Source organism: Tyto alba, unplaced genomic scaffold (genome assembly GCF_018691265.1).
Source record: "Tyto alba isolate M040663 unplaced genomic scaffold, T.alba_DEE_v4.0 Super-Scaffold_33, whole genome shotgun sequence".
In the NCBI taxonomy this organism is placed as follows: Eukaryota; Metazoa; Chordata; class Aves; order Strigiformes; family Tytonidae; genus Tyto; species Tyto alba.
This window is the reverse complement of record NW_024881308.1, coordinates 12,572,345-12,588,154: the sequence shown is the minus strand read 5'-3', so window position 1 is coordinate 12,588,154 and position 15,810 is coordinate 12,572,345. Positions and strand designations below refer to the sequence as shown.

At 35.8% G+C, this 15,810-nt stretch overlaps 1 protein-coding gene across 2 annotated transcripts in view; it reads right to left on the bottom strand.

Moving 5' to 3' along the window:
- Positions 1-3,476: 3,476 nt before the first annotated feature.
- Positions 3,477-15,810, bottom strand: part of GNAS (GNAS complex locus) — a 161,595-nt gene continuing 149,261 nt past the window's right edge. For both annotated transcript variants that reach the window (XM_042800992.1, XM_042800993.1), the window contains 7 exons: positions 14,664-14,718; positions 12,864-12,937; positions 11,998-12,056; positions 9,987-10,107; positions 8,781-8,911; positions 8,194-8,261; positions 3,477-7,312 (listed from right to left, as the gene is read on the bottom strand). In XM_042800992.1, the coding sequence (XP_042656926.1) occupies positions 7,166-7,312; positions 8,194-8,261; positions 8,781-8,911; positions 9,987-10,107; positions 11,998-12,056; positions 12,864-12,937; positions 14,664-14,718 (655 nt within the window). In that variant the 3' untranslated portion in view covers positions 3,477-7,165. The remainder of the gene's footprint in view (positions 7,313-8,193; positions 8,262-8,780; positions 8,912-9,986; positions 10,108-11,997; positions 12,057-12,863; positions 12,938-14,663; positions 14,719-15,810) is intronic.

Below are 15,810 nucleotides of genomic sequence, written 5' to 3'. Positions count from 1 at the left end.
AAGAGTTCTTCCTTCTCAAGCAGAACCTCAAGATTAAGCATTTTTGTTTGTACCTTAAGATTCACAATTACTGGTAACAGTCTTATTCCAGACATTGAACACTATGACACTTTGCTAGGTAACCGGGAAGTATTCTGAGACAGAACAAGGTGGTTTTTAGGTTGCTGACATAATGTCATTCTAGTCTCCTTCAAACATCAACTTAAAAGTTGAAACTGTATTTATATACTGTGGATTGCTTAAAATCATAGTCTCACAATGCCCCAACTACTTTTAAAGTTGAGCCTATAATGGAAACATTTTCTGGCTTCAAAGCAAGTTCCAATTTATTTGCTTACTCATCATTAAACTTATACTTCACTGAAGTATCTTCCAATTCCATAATGTAATGAGTGCATTTTTTGTAGTTCCTTAGTTGGAGATATCCTGGCTGTTTAGATTAATACATTCTCCGACCTTGGAAATTTGTATAAGGATCCCAAAGTAGGTCACTTACCTGGGGAATGAAGAGTTTCCCCCATAAATACATTTTTCACTGTCCAAGGTGGTGGATTTAGGGGTCTTGTTTATCTAGCTTTCCCTAGTTCCTTTGAACTTTCAGTGAGGTTGTCTCATAACTTTCATGGCTGCTCTGTTCTCTCTTACCAACCATATATGTTGTAAGAATAGGTGGGATGAGGACAGGAGAAAGTAGCTGAGTCCAAAGGTAGCAGGTTTTGGGTCATGATGTTGGACAGAACCCTTGGTTGTAAACTCCCCAGTTTTAAATCACAAATAGGTTAACAAGAGCAGTTGCTTGTGGCAGCACTGGGCTTCCAGACTCTTACACAGATGAACCTTTGTAGCCCAGTAGAGTTTTGCCCTGTGGGAAACAGAACTCAAGGTTAGCACCAAAACTTTCATGAAATCTGTTATTTCATTTTGGATGTTGTGCCTTCAAGCAAAAAGAGAATGAAGATTAAAACTACTGAGATACAGATGAATCATCACACACACACTTCAGGAAAGACATGCTGTCTCCTACGACTCCAGCTTAATACAAGTTTGAAATACCTTTCATTAATGCTTTGAGGTCTTACACAGACATGTATTTTGTTCTATCACCCAATCCCTTAATTTGCCTTTCTATGGAAGCTCGTCTGATCCTGCCAACAAAACTGATAATGTACTGAAAAAGAACTAGGATGGGCCCCCTTTCCAAGTAGCCTTACAGTCACAAGCCTGATGCGGCAATTCATAACCCTTGTACTGTAGCTACTTTCTCTGCCTGATCCCTGCTGGCATTCTAGCATTTTAGTTGTAAGAATGATACAATTCCAAAGTCATATAAAACACCAGAAAAATACAAAGACTATACTTCACTATTCACATAAAAATCACAGCCTAAAAACTTTAGTTTGCATAACAGAACTGAGAGAATTCCCAACATTACTACCTCTGTCCTAAGCTTGTTTTTTCTCCAACCATGAGTAGTAGTAGATTAAAAAAGTATTAGCAAACTTGTTTAATAAAACAACTGGGTAAATTAAAGTGAAGAAGAGATACATTCACATTTTAATTTTGAATTTGCTTACATTTATCTACTGGTACCCCAGCCTTAGAAAGCTTGCTATATTACATGAAAACCCTAATGTCAGCATCTTCTCCCTCAAAACTGTATCATTCCATATTTGGGACAACATTTATAGGCTTTGACAAGCTTTTTGAGGCAGACTTCCTAAGTGAAAAAAATTAGAAAAACCTGCAAATTCAGGTGTGGTAGTTTGTTTTTCTTAAAAATAAAATTATGTGTTACATATTTTGTCAGTTGCCTCTTTTTGCAGAGGTAACAGCACTTGCTGTTGTTAATCTACAGAATTCCCTATTTTTTCCACAGGACGAGGCTAAGTTTGTAGGACTCAGAAGTTAGAAAACCCCCCCATCTTATTATTTTTATGTTTAGTGCAGTGAGAGATCAGTTTGCCTCCCCATGACTTCCCAGGTTGCTTTTCCAAGTAGACTTGTGCTTTAAACTGGACCCACTTTGCTCAGCTCAGTACATTAAAAGTAGACAGGGTAAAGAGCAGTTTTAGCTTTTAATAAGATGAGAATCAGGGTTGAAAACAAGTAATTACGAAGCCAGTACTCATGGCTGAAATTTTAGCAATCTCTGCAATACAGTAAAATGCTCTAAAGCAGTTTACCTACCTAGTAACTGAAACACATCCACTCATTGTATTTAGGCTAACTGGATATGACGATTTAAATAGGTTCACTCTTGGAATTTCTATCATGTCAGTCACCTGATTTTTCAGTGTAACAGCTTTCATCAGCAGAGGTTCAGAAATCCCCTTTCTAGCTTATTTTATTCACAAAGACACTTTGAAGTTTTTCATAGAACAGACTTTTTCCCAATAGATGAATTTTCAGAAGTATCAAGCTGAGGAAGAAGGGTACAGTTTTGGACTACAAATAGATGTTTGCTTGTAAATAATTTTACAGTTATGCAAACTCAACATGTATTTCAGGGATGTAGGACCTGTTCCTGTGTGAGATTTCTACTGATAGTGATCTATGGCCCTGATCCTGTTTCTTACAGTTAGCAGGAATTTTATTATCTACTTCCATGGAAGAGGTTTTGTGAGTGCCAGCACTGTTAGAAAAACACATAGTATATTAGATACAGCTGGGAAAAGAAGAGAACTTACTCTCTTCCAGAATAAGTTACTTAATTTAAAATTTACAACAACTTTATCAATCTTAGACATTTGTATAGCACCAATCACCAACAGTATTATCACTAAGGCACTGGACTGGTACTCAGCTCTCATGGGGTCTGGCTCCGTATCTGTGGGCAATTTCCCATGTGATCATGTTTGTATCTTTTGTTTTTCTTGGTACATAATTTTCAACATTGGAAAATAAGATAAAATACAAAACATCCTACATCATTTACAGGAATATTGCGCCACGACTAGTTACAAGGTGCTCAGATTCTAAAGTGATGAACATTAGTATTTCTGTGCATAGATTTACTGGTAAAAGAAAATTATCCTGCAGGTACCAATTATGCGCAACACACTGGAACAGAATTAGTTTCAGTTCCTCTGGAATTAATGACGTACTCTAAGTTAAATCCTACCCTCAATGCCATGATTCAAAATAGTTTTTAGATAAATGAAGATAAGCCCTTGGGGCTCCTGTCTATGACAACTGATCCAGCATGCCTTCGTATGCTTTTGCATCAAAGTCTGGTCCTAACAACTTATGGAGCTCCAGTTTCAGCCTCTAAGAGAACAGTTTTTGATGCTTTCAGAAGCAGCTGAATCTTTTTTTAGTCTGTAGTGGATTTATCTATCCACATTATTAAAAAAAACCCAAACCTTCAGGAGTTATCACTATGCTGCTGGATCACACTGGCTGCTGAATATCTGTACTGACATACAAATTACTAGAAGTTCTTGGGTTGAAATAAGTTACTGAAAATGCACAGTAGCTGATTTTGAAACCACAACATCTCTACAATTTATTATTATTTTTACAAAATACCCAAAGTGATCAGACCATATTGTAGGTTACTGGCTTGCCAAAGGTTATGTTTTAAAATTGAAACCATTTCTGAGTTACAGAAGTGCCAAAAACAATCTTGAACCAGGTTTGTTTGTTGTTTTTGTTAATTTTTTTAAACCAACCCCCATCCAACAAAACAGTTGTATAACTTAAAACAGAAACAAGAGTTTGTGTTGGAAACTGTTTTAAAACCAACCCACCAAATCATGCTTGAGCAGAAGCCTTGTATGGCAAAGATTTAGCTTAGGGCAATTTCGTGCCAAGATATAGACCCTCTATGGGTTTATAATGGAAATACTGACACAACCTCAACTATAGTGATGCAAATGTGCCCTAAAACACTGTATTTGCTTTTATTAATAAAAGTGGTAGTGTTTACATTTGCAGGTATCTTACACTTCAGCATCATGATGAATACTGAGTAGAATGAGTTAAGTTTTGGCTGTAAGGTCAGAAGTTTCCAAACAGATGAATGAGACAGAAGTGAAAGTCCTCAGTCATGAAAACAAGAAGTTCAAATAAATAAATAAAACAAAACTAGGAAATATGGGTAGGCATTAGGTTGGAATGGTTCAATTAACTGCAAATTATGGCCACTATATTAGAGACAGAAGAAAACACAGTTACTTATTAAATAGCAAGCATTAAAGCTTTATGGTTTTGTATTAAAAAAAAAAAAAAAAGGAAAGCTGTTAAAAATAAGACTTGCATTTCCTAGGCCACCAAACTGCATGGACTAATAAAAAGACTAACAAAGGCAATACTGAAACATTAAGACACACACACACTCCATACTTGTGCAACTCAACCATATTCAAAACAATTGCCTTTTTCCTCACTCAAGAATAGGAAAGCATCCCCTAAACATTTCTGTTCATATAAAGCTTTAGGTTTCTTAAACTGTTTCTGTCTTATCTAGCTCGTTGTTGTTATGTATCCTTCCCATTATCAGAGGAAGAAGCTTATTTGTTTTTTTAATGGAGGTGCTTTGTTTCTCTCAAATGAGAGATTACATTCCTCACACCACTACAGGTTTTCCCCAGTTATAAATTTGGTGTTTACTCCAACTCCTCCTAGGCTTAAAAAGATAAGGGTTGGCACTAAATTAAAGATTTTGGCTCCTGTAATTAAAATTAAGGCTCACAATGAACTTCCTTCCACTATGTATGTCCCATTTTTACCTAGTGGAAACACCAGCCCTTAACCTACAGGCACTGGATACATTCTTAAATTGTAGGGGGCTATTTCCAGTTATGTTCTCCTACAGTTCTACAAAGTTCAGGTGGCAACTTTCTAAACATGTGAACAGGAAAAATATTTTTAAAAGTAGCAACCGCAGTTTAAATTTTTAGACAAGTTAGTGTCTTCTGGAAGATCACTAGTAATTTTGAATTACAAGAGATGGGACAGTAACTCCATGAAGTCCCTGCTCCTTATATGAAAATGGACTAGGTGATTAATTTTCATTTAAGTTTAGCCACAAAAGCAGTGAAAACCTCACAATCCTGAACAGTTGCAGTTCTTGGTATTAAAAAGGCATCTGATACCTGAAGCAAATCTAGCTGCACAGACATCACTGACCACACCATAATTTTAATTTAAACTGGACCTCTTCCCAAAAAAGTTAACACAGTCTCTTGGGTAGAGGGAAGCTAGTGTGAAAGGCAAAGAGGCGTATTTTGGTGTTTGTTTTTTGTTTTGTTTCTTTTGTTTTCCTTTTAAAGTCACTGCAGTAAGATCCAGATCAGTTTAGGGGTGTAAATGAAGGGGAAACGGGTGTTTGAGTAATATAGGCTAACACTGTTCTAGATGTGTTATTACAGCTGTAATTTCTGACTGTACAAATTGTACACGTAGGTTTAGACACATGAAAAAGTAACACACTCACAGAGACATAAAACACCTAGGTATAAAATATAAAGCAGTGTAGTAGTTACTAAAATTACATGCTCTCTTATTGCTACAGTGATTTTTGCTCTTTTTACTGTACCACATGTTGTTCTAAGCATATAATTTGCATAAATTATTCAAGTTTAAGAAAAATCCACACATCTTCACTTTAAGCTACTTATATAGTTAATATAAAACAAAAAGGTTCTAAAGTATCTCTTTATTAAAAGAGAAATAAAAATGTCATTTGAAACTGGAATTCAGTGGCCAAATCCAAGGGCAGTGCACACCTTGTCATTCTGGTAGTAGTATGCCCACGCAGCGTCAGTGGAGGTTGGTAGGGTATTTGGCCCAGTCTAGAGATGGTCACCAGACCTGCATGATGCCCTATGTGTCTGTTATTGTTCTGGTTTTGTCTTTAGCAAAAAGGACTATGAATGACCAAAGACTAACATTTATAATTTGTAGCAAAATTTGGTTTATGTAGAAACAAGCCATGTTTTGCATTTGGATAGAGATTTAAATGAATTAAAGCTAAAAATTAAAAAGCATGATGCTGCAACATCTGGTCACTTGTTGAAGACCTCACTTTTAAAGTGGTTAAGTTTGCACAATTTGTACTTTTTTCATTTTTTTTTTCTTTTTTTTTCTTTTTTTTTTTTTTTTTACTAAACAGTATTTTTCCTTCTTTTATAAACCAGAAAAACTAAACTACAGATAAATTTTCCCTACCTTGAGCTAATGCTGCAGATAGGGTTGACAAAGCTGTACAGCGCAATCAAACATACTTACATCTTAGCTCATTGTACAGGTACAGCCATAATCAAGGCACAAAGATCTTCTACAAGTTATTTTTTTTCAATAAAGTTGTACAAAATAATACATTTTACAGTCTGTACAAGAATAATAATCCAGCAGTAAAATAAAAAATGAGGGGAGGGAAGAAGAAAAAGAAGGGAAAGACTGTGAGGACTACAGTCCAGATAATGATTTTTATAGCAGACGGGATCATCAGTGGACAAACTGAAAACAGTGTGTGGTTAACTCTTTCTGCAATCACAGGCCATACGCAGTTCAATTCATAAATGTCCATGGTTGTCTTTAGACCACCAAGACTGGTTTTAAAAATACCCTTCTGAAAGGTAGCAGTTGGTTTTTGCACTGTCTAGGTCTGTTGTAGAATTGTCAGTATTTCCGTTCAAAGCCACATTACAGTCAGAGAACCAAAATCAAGTGTCTGTCTTCAAACTTGGTCTGTGACTTGGCACCTTCTTTAGTCTGATGCAGTGAATGATACAAAGTGGAGATCACGGGTTATAGGATTATGCCCACAACAGTGCTAAATTACCTAGTTTTCTCTCCCCAATTTTTGTTTTACGTTTTAATTTTTTATCCCCAATTCTTTCAGGTGCTCCACATTCAGGGCTTTTAATTAATTAGTTTTTATTTCTTTTTTTTTTTCTTTTTCTTTTTGTTAATAACAGTGTTAGGGAATCCTCATGGAAATGGCCTTTTAAGTGTTAGGGGCCATCTCAAACTGTCCGAGGGGTAAAGAAGCAAGCTTAGAAGTGCTGCTATTGTCCAGCAAGGAGAAAAAAGTTGAGGGGTGCAAATCAATGGGAGATTCAAACAGTTCTCTTCCACCCTATGTGGGCAAGGGTGTTTTTTTTTTTTCTTTTTTTAATAAGGAATAAGGAGTCCAAAACACAGAAAAAAGTGCTCTCCATCACAACAACTCATATTGGCGAAGGTGCATGCGCTGAATAATGTCCCGACAGTCATTGAAAACCCTCCGGATGTTCTCTGTATCCACTGCACATGTGAAGTGAGGATAGCAATAGTGCCTTCCATCTCCACTTGCTGTGCTGATTCTCTGTTAAAAGTAAGAGAGAGACACCGGGTTAAAATAAAACTGACTGGGGAAAATCCTCCATGTTCTCAAAACTCAGATGAATAAAGGTTAAGACACCTATGTGTGAGTTGTGTTTTCAAAGGGTGTAACTAAGTGGCAAAATGCCTACAGTTTTTCACACTCTCACCTAAATCATGAAATTTAGAATGATCTGAATTATATGGTAAGAAGGTCACTGCATGCTGGGGAATTTCAGAGTTGTAATGAGAACTCAATAAAGTGCTGTTATCTATATACACCTTTGGTGAATTTAGGCACACAACCCCTGGTCAATTTGTCCATGAAGGAAGTGGGATTTTGCCTCCTTGTACAAGGGTTTTCTCCTTGCTTTACACTTATAGAAAGCACCCCTCAAAATTTTATTTTGCTCCATTTTAAAATGGGTCCACAATTTGATTACCATGCTCACCATTACAAGTAATTGTAATAATATTTTTTAAAAAATCTGTCTATTTAGCTTCAGCTGACTCGTAATGGGAAATATGAAAAGAATGTGAGTATTTTGCAGTTTATGCCTCTTTTGATTAGTCTTTATCTTTAGAAATAATGCATGGAATAAAAATCTGGCTCCATTAGTAACAACAGGACTTCACTCATCATTTGATTTGAGGTTTCTTAATTCTCAACAATTCTTTTGCTATTTAATTATGTACTGTGTCCACAAACATCTGAAGAGCAGCTAACAAAGAACAGCAAATCTCTTAGACGTAACTGTTTTATGCAGTGTGGATGCTAAATATAAACAACACAAAGTGACAGGATTTTGCAAGAGTAGAAGGTGTGCAAGAGCTTATATTTGAGAAGAATCAAGTAAGAAATACTGGAAGAAAGAAAATACTTACAAGAAACTCATCTCTAATAAAATACTTGGCCCTTGTAACTCTGGGATCCTCACCAGGCTCTGGTGTTGCTGATGAATAATAAAATAAATATCTCATTAAAACAGATGTTTTTAGGTGATAGCACCTGAAAATCATGACTTGTTCTGTTTTCTGCTCATATATGATAGAAACGTAATTTGCAAAACTAACTATAAGACAAACTGTAACATATTATATAAAACATCAAGATTTCAGGAGTACAGAGGAATATTACAGTGGCCATAGTCCCTGCAATTTAGCAGGTTAGAGAAATAACTACAGATATGACTAGGGGGAGTCCAGAGGACATATTTGTGACAAGCAGTACTGTGGTCTACACTAGCAAAGTAATGGGATTTTGGCATGATGAATTTGTTAATATATTAAATGTATAAAAGACAGGATTCTCTTATTATTAATACCTTAAATTTAATGTTACAGTTTGGCTGAAAGACAATGCAGATTATATCTACTTAGGAGTTTTCAAGTCTTAGCTGAAATTACCAAAACCATTACAAATGTGATTAACAAGGAAACAATTAATAGCTAATAAAAATTAAAAATCTTACCATCATCTGGTGTAGTGTAGCGAGCAAATTCTGGAAAGTAGTCTTCAATTTTAGATTTCCCTGCCAAAACTTTCTCTGCTAGCAAATCTTGTTTATTCAGGAAAAGAATTACTGAAATGGTCCGTAGCCACCTACGGAAAATTGAAAACAAACACTCTGAGAAGGCACAGCTAGGATTATACAGCAAAAAGGAACTTAAGCTAGTTCTGGAGACAAGTCATATGACATGCTATAATAATTCTGAAAAGTTCCTTTTATACCTGAATCCAATTACATAATCCCAGGTATACATACCTGGAGTGTGAGTTTTGTGCTCCTAATGGGGGCAATGAAAGTTCCCCACTTTCTACTGCTAATCCAAATACATCAAACAGGTGAGCATACCCCCTTTTTAGTGTGCTACTCGGTCACTGCTTTAATTAATTCAGCCTCAATATGGCAACTGCCAATTTGTAACTTTCCAGAGTTTTCTTCAATTAGATGAGAGCATTAGACATTAATCTAACAGGTAGGCAGTTGTGATCAAAGACCAGCCTGGACTGCACTGGGAGAAGGTGGTAACACCGGCTCCACTGCTGTGGTGGGTTAACCCCAGTGGGCAGTGAAGCACCACACAGCCGCTCGCTCACATTCCCCCTCAGTGGGACACAAGAAGAGGAAGGAAGAATGAAAGTAAGAAAATTTGGGGGCCAAGATAAAAAAAAAATATTAATTATAATTGTTTAATAAGTGAAGAGTAAGTGGAAGAGAAAAAAACAAATCAAAACAAGTGATGCAAAGGCAATCACTCACTACCTCCTGTGGGTAAACCAATACCCAGCAAGATGGCTAACTCCTAAAACTCTACTCTTTTCCCTTTTTCTGCTGAGCATGATGTTCTGTGGTATGCAATGCCTCTTTGGTTAGTTTGGGCCATCTGCCTGCTTGTGTCCCCTCCCAGCCTATTGCGCACCCGCAATTTATTCACTACGGGGGCAGAGTGAGAAACAGAGAAGCCCTTGATGCTCTGCAAACACTTTTCAGCAACAGCTACATTAGTGTGTTACCAGTACTGTTTTGGTCAAAATCTGTAAGGTGGCACCGTATGACCTACTATGAAGAAAATTAACTCTATTCTAGCCAGGCCCAGTACACAAGTCTTGACTGTAGTATAAAATAGGATTACTAATTTACGTGATATGAACAGTGAAACTTCAATTCACAGACCTGTTGTTCCAGATACTCTTGAAGAGGTTTAGTGCTTCTTGAAGCCGATTGGTCTGATTGTCCTCTCGTATAACCATGTTGTAGCTACTGCTCGCCACCACAAATATGATAGCAGTCACATCTAAATCAAGAAATACCCATTAGTTAATACCAAACTTCAGAAGAAATATCCAGGAATCCCCAAGTTCAATAAAAAGCTGCCAGACTTTCAGATTCATGAAGAGAACAGGCTGGAATGCTATTGCTGACAGCTTTCTAAGTACCAGAAATAAAAAAAGAAAGTGAAGAAACAATTAAAGATAGGAAAGGCAGGCCATGGAACAGAAGCTGTCAGAACGACAGAAAATGTAAAAAAAGAGAGGAACAAAAGCAAGAGAGAGAAACTGAAGAAAGCTAAGAGGAGAGTTTTGAAAAAATTTAAAAGGTATAAATAAATTTAGAATGCAACTCTGAGCTATCAAGAAAGGACAGGGAGAACCTTGGGGAAAGGCATCAGGACAAACAGCACTTTTGATCTGCATGAACAGTAACAATAAAATTAGTAGATTGCTGTGAATTCGTGGTTAATTGCTCTAGTCCTCCTATAGTGTACTATAGTGATGTTTCCAGGATCACAGAATCCAGATCTCTGTGTTTCTGTGGGGCTGTGCTGCTCCAGACCCCCTACACTGACTTTCAGGCTCATCTACTTCAGACATCAAGAGCAGAAGAGATGAGTCAGATCATGAAGTAACAGGAAGAGGAAGGAGCAGAGGTAAAACCCAAACAAATCTGTTATTAATAGCACAGAAGAAAATATTGCATAGTAGTTCCATACATTATAAAGTGTTCAGGCGATACTCTATGACAGTAACCTTAGTGAAATTAAGTTGCATTCTACTTTATCTATTCTGTAGGATCTTATTGTAAGGTTTCTACAAAAAAAGAGACTTTTGCATAGCTTCATATATATTTTGCCTAAACGAAAAAGACAAAAATATTTTCACCAACTCTACTTTTAAGAAAACTTGTGTGGGGAAAGGTTTCACATCTAAACATAAATACAGGGTAAAATAAACAGCTGTAGTGAAGGTACATGCAATGGTTCAGGATACATACAAAACTACCTTATTGAAATTGTATGTGAGATAAGAATATAATCACCTGAACTAAACTGATGGGAACATCAGCATTAAGACTCCATATCTTACAAAAATGCCTGCAAATGTTTCAGGTCTTACCTGTATCTAGGCTGGTGCTATGTTCACATTCTGAGGAATCTAGCTTATATGCAGGTTACTTAAATGAGTGTATTTGTTTATGAGTTTTCAGTAAGGGCCTTCCCCTTAGGGCTCTTTTTCAATAAATTGTATTAATATGCATGGATCCTAGAAAAGTACAGATTTATAAACTCCATCATAAACCTTTTTAACAAGGGCATTTTGGGGCTATAATATACAATGCTGCAGTATATTACATACCACATGCGACACCATGTCAAACAAGACAGATGCACAATCTCATACTGTGTTAATGGGTTGGTGCTCATTGGGAAAGAAGCACCCATGGCATAGCAATGCAGCTGCAATTATGTGCAAAAATACGATATTTTGGTTTTATGCCTCTATTAATTATGCTGTAATTGCATATTTTGTATAGGTATAAACACAGGTAAACCTTCACTTGGAAGACAAAATATAGCTTGTAATTTAACACTCACATAGCTGGCAAATAATGCACGAACCCACCACCAAAGAACCTAATTAAATGAAGAGAGGGAAGCCAAAGAAAATGGACAAGCAATGTTAAGTTATCAAACTTGAATTCTTTTCCACCTACATTCTCCCCAAAGATATTCTAATGCAGTTACGGAAGTTCACTTGTCAAGAAAAATTCCATCCCGTGTGACTGTTCAGATAATTCTTTATCAAGCTACATGGAAAAGAAGATGACTTTCAAACAGTAAGAAAATTTGGGCATTAAAATTTTGCAGAGAGCTATTTTATAAAACAAATATAAATTCTAATCATACCATTAAAACACTGGATCCATTTTCGGCGTTCATCTCGTTGCCCTCCAACATCAAACATACTAAGAAAAAAAACATAAATTAAGTCAGAATATGTTCTGTGTTCAGGTTTTTCCTTCCCCAAATGCAAACAGAAAATGTAAGAAATTTTAGGACTTCCATGCCATAGAAGCTAAAATGAACTGAGGATTATAAGAACCTGAACAGGTAACACTCCACCAACAAATGCACACAGAGCTTTCATCACAAAATATAATTACGTTTACTTTCACTACCACCTACACTTGAAGGTAAGAAATTCTAGCATATGTACATTGCAGATTCATTTTCACCCTTACAAGCTAAGACATTAAAAAAGGTCCTACAACCAGTCATTTGCTGAAACAAGTATGACAGATCTAAAGCCAACAAGACCATATTAGAACTCAGTGGTTTTTGTTTCGGTCAAGCAATGTTTCTAACCTGGAACAGTAAAGAGAACATGCATTTTCTGTTACTCAGATACGTACAAAGTTTTTGGTCAAATATATCACTACATAAACTAGTAATTAATCAAACACTTAGAAAAGGCTTTAGTGAAAACAGATTTAAACATTTTGTTCTTTGTGATTTAAATTAAAAGCAGAAAATTGCACACCAATTTGCATTTCTTTTTAAAGTCAGGATATTGAATTAAAAAAAGGCAGAATACTTGCTTTCTATTAAACATCAACTTGAGAAATATAGTAGTCTCAATGACTATATGGTAGATTGTCCTCCAATTTACCCTGGTATTTGCCTGCATTGTATTTAAAAAAAGAAAGGGGGGTGGGGGGTGGGTGAAGAAGGAATAAGTTAAAAAAAAAAAAGAGAATACCAAAGATACTTACTGAAAATTTACTTTATCCACCTGAAACTTGGTTTCAAAAATTCCTGATGTCAAAACTCTGCATCTGAGAAGATCCTAAAGGAAAAGCCACTGATTCAACACAGATACTTCACAATTTGTCATACACCCAGAAACAGAAATAAAAACCTTTTACCCAGTACTGACAATGTATGCTGTAGTGCAAAAACAGAGAACAGAGCATTATGAAGCTGTATTTAAGGTTTTGATCTTGAACATGTGTGCACACATATGGGTGTGCTCAACTTTTAAAATATATGTATTTTCACAAGCAGGTTGTAAGCACTAAGCTTGGAACAGAAGGAAACGTTTACAGGCCACTTAAAGGAAATGCAAGTATTCAGAACAGCGCAAACCCATCCCTAGAGATCAGATGATGCATTCGCAGATGACAGTAGAATTGTGGCACACAACAGGATCTTTAAACTACCACCAAATAATTCCCAACCCCAGAAGATAGATCTTTCCTCCAACTGTTCAGTGCTTGGCTATTAAAAGAAATGCCAAGGTCTCAGAATTTTCCATTTTTTTCCTTCAAAGAACTGTGAGCTCAACCACTTAAATCGTATAAGAATTGGGCTTTTCAAAGATAAAATTTGAAATTCCCCGTAGAGACAAAAATGATAATCAGAAGTTGTGAGCTACAAACATTTGAAATTGTTATAAGTGCTACAAAGTCTTATTAAAACTAAACTGTATTGGCTTTTATTTACTGTGTATTGTAAAGCAGTGACAGCCATATACAGTGCCTAGCGGGTAACTAATCTAGAAGAACCCAATTTGCATAGGCTGCAGACTGAGTACACAGTCCAAATATAACTAACTACAAAATACCACTTTGAATTCAAAGTGTTCTATAACTTAGAACTAAAGGTTCTATAACTTAGGACTTAGTTTTGGTGTTTTTCACAAGGGGTCTAGAAAGCAGATAAATTGAAACATTTGCAGAAGACCCTTAGCCTCCAATGTAAAACTGATACTTGTTTTAAAGCTTCATATCTAAAGATTAGTTGCTCCAAATATAATAAAATGTATTTTTATTATTTTGTTTCTTGTACATAGAATTATCTCAGTAATAAGAAAGCCCTATTAATAAAAAACCTTCAGATTTTGAAAAGGATGAATTAATTTATTCTTTAACAACTTTAAAAGATACAAACTGCTGTCTCCTCATGAATACTGTCTGCAAAAGTTGTGGGAAATTAGTATGTTTTTTGATTATTTATCTTGTAAAAGTACACTAGATGCTTAACTGCATTATTTATGGGCAGAAAGTTAGGAATATACATGTGATTTTGGATTAGGGATTTGGTCCTAAAAAGACCCTCAGATTATCTGTAACAAAATGAAAACTACAATTCCTACGGTGACAAAAAAATAAAATCTCTTAATAAGGTTATTTTCACAAAATCTGGTTTACAGTGGGTGCCAGTGGGGCTGAGAAGATACCAACCAACTTTGCATCAAAAAAAGTGCATGACAGTTACAGAGTGAGAAGGGCAAAGCATTGTAAACTACTCATTTAGGTGCCTATCTGAGTTTTAGTGTCACAGAAGCATGATGTCAGTCTGGAATCTAGGCGGTTTTTAATTTCACGGTACATTTATATGTATAAACTTAATCCAAATGACAAGTAATTTTTACTGCAGAACTAAATATGTACAGTACATGGTAATACCCCTATTAGTGCCACAAATGGCAATTAGAAAATTAATGAGATGGTTATCGTCAAAGATGGAGGGGACAGATAAACTGTGTAAATTCTTAATGAAACTTTCCTTACCTGGTCAGATGGTGTATACTCGTTTTGTTTGACTATGTCAATCTTGTCTAGAAAACTGGGGAGAGGAAAGAAAAAGAGTAACTTTTAATTCTCAAATTAGACAAACTATCTAACGCTTTAGTATACAAGAGGTTCCCAGATAAGATTTGTTATATTTTAATGCACTCAGATTCACAAAATGCTGGACACACTTAAATTGCTCAACATGTGTACACTAGTATTTAAAACATGCATTTCCTATCACCCCCCAGCAGAGGGCCAAATCCACAGTTTTATTAACCAAATCTGGTAATCTCCTTCCAACCCCCTCCCACTCTGTTCCCTCTGCTAACAAACACTTAAGTAGTTTAATTTAGGTAATTTATTTATATAAATTGTACAATATAATCTGCTACTGCTAACAGTAAAGCAGTGACTCAAATAAATTGCCTACATGTAATTTTCCTGAAAGACAAATATTTTTAAAAAAAATATTATCACTAATTCTTTTAATAAATTTAAAACCTAAACCAATTTAATTACAAGTTCAGTTAAGTGAGAGGGAATACTGATTTTTCTGCCAATTGTTGGTACCGGTTTTTCAGTTTACTTTCTGAAGAAGCAGCAGCAGTAGGCCAAAGGGGTACGAAAGGATATATTTTATTCAAATCCATTAGGTATTACCTAAAGAGGATATCCTGGCGTTTTAAAAATGTTTTTACCAATATACTGTAACTTCCTAATTATCTTTCACTTCAATTCAAGGAGCAAAAACCTCAAGAAACCAATTCTGTAACTCTCTTTTATTGTGGTGTTACTATGAAACTCGAAGACGTAGGAATCCAGCAGCTTCAGGATTCAGATTTTATGTTATTCGCACCCCTGATCACATTGTCCAACACCAAGTATGCAGCAGGGCTAGACCATGCTCAGACACCTTCCATTTCAGTATTATTAGGAGATCTAGCAATGCTTCTACAGTTAACTTTACCTGTAACATTAATGATTAATCACAGACTTAAAACCAATATACTTTAAGTGTCTTTTTAAATTCCTATGCATGAATTATTTTCTTTATGAAGCAGAAATCACAAAGAAAAATTGAGTTTTCCCTTCTGATCCCTACACATAGGTAGGTACGCTGAAAGGGCATTAACTACAGTCACAG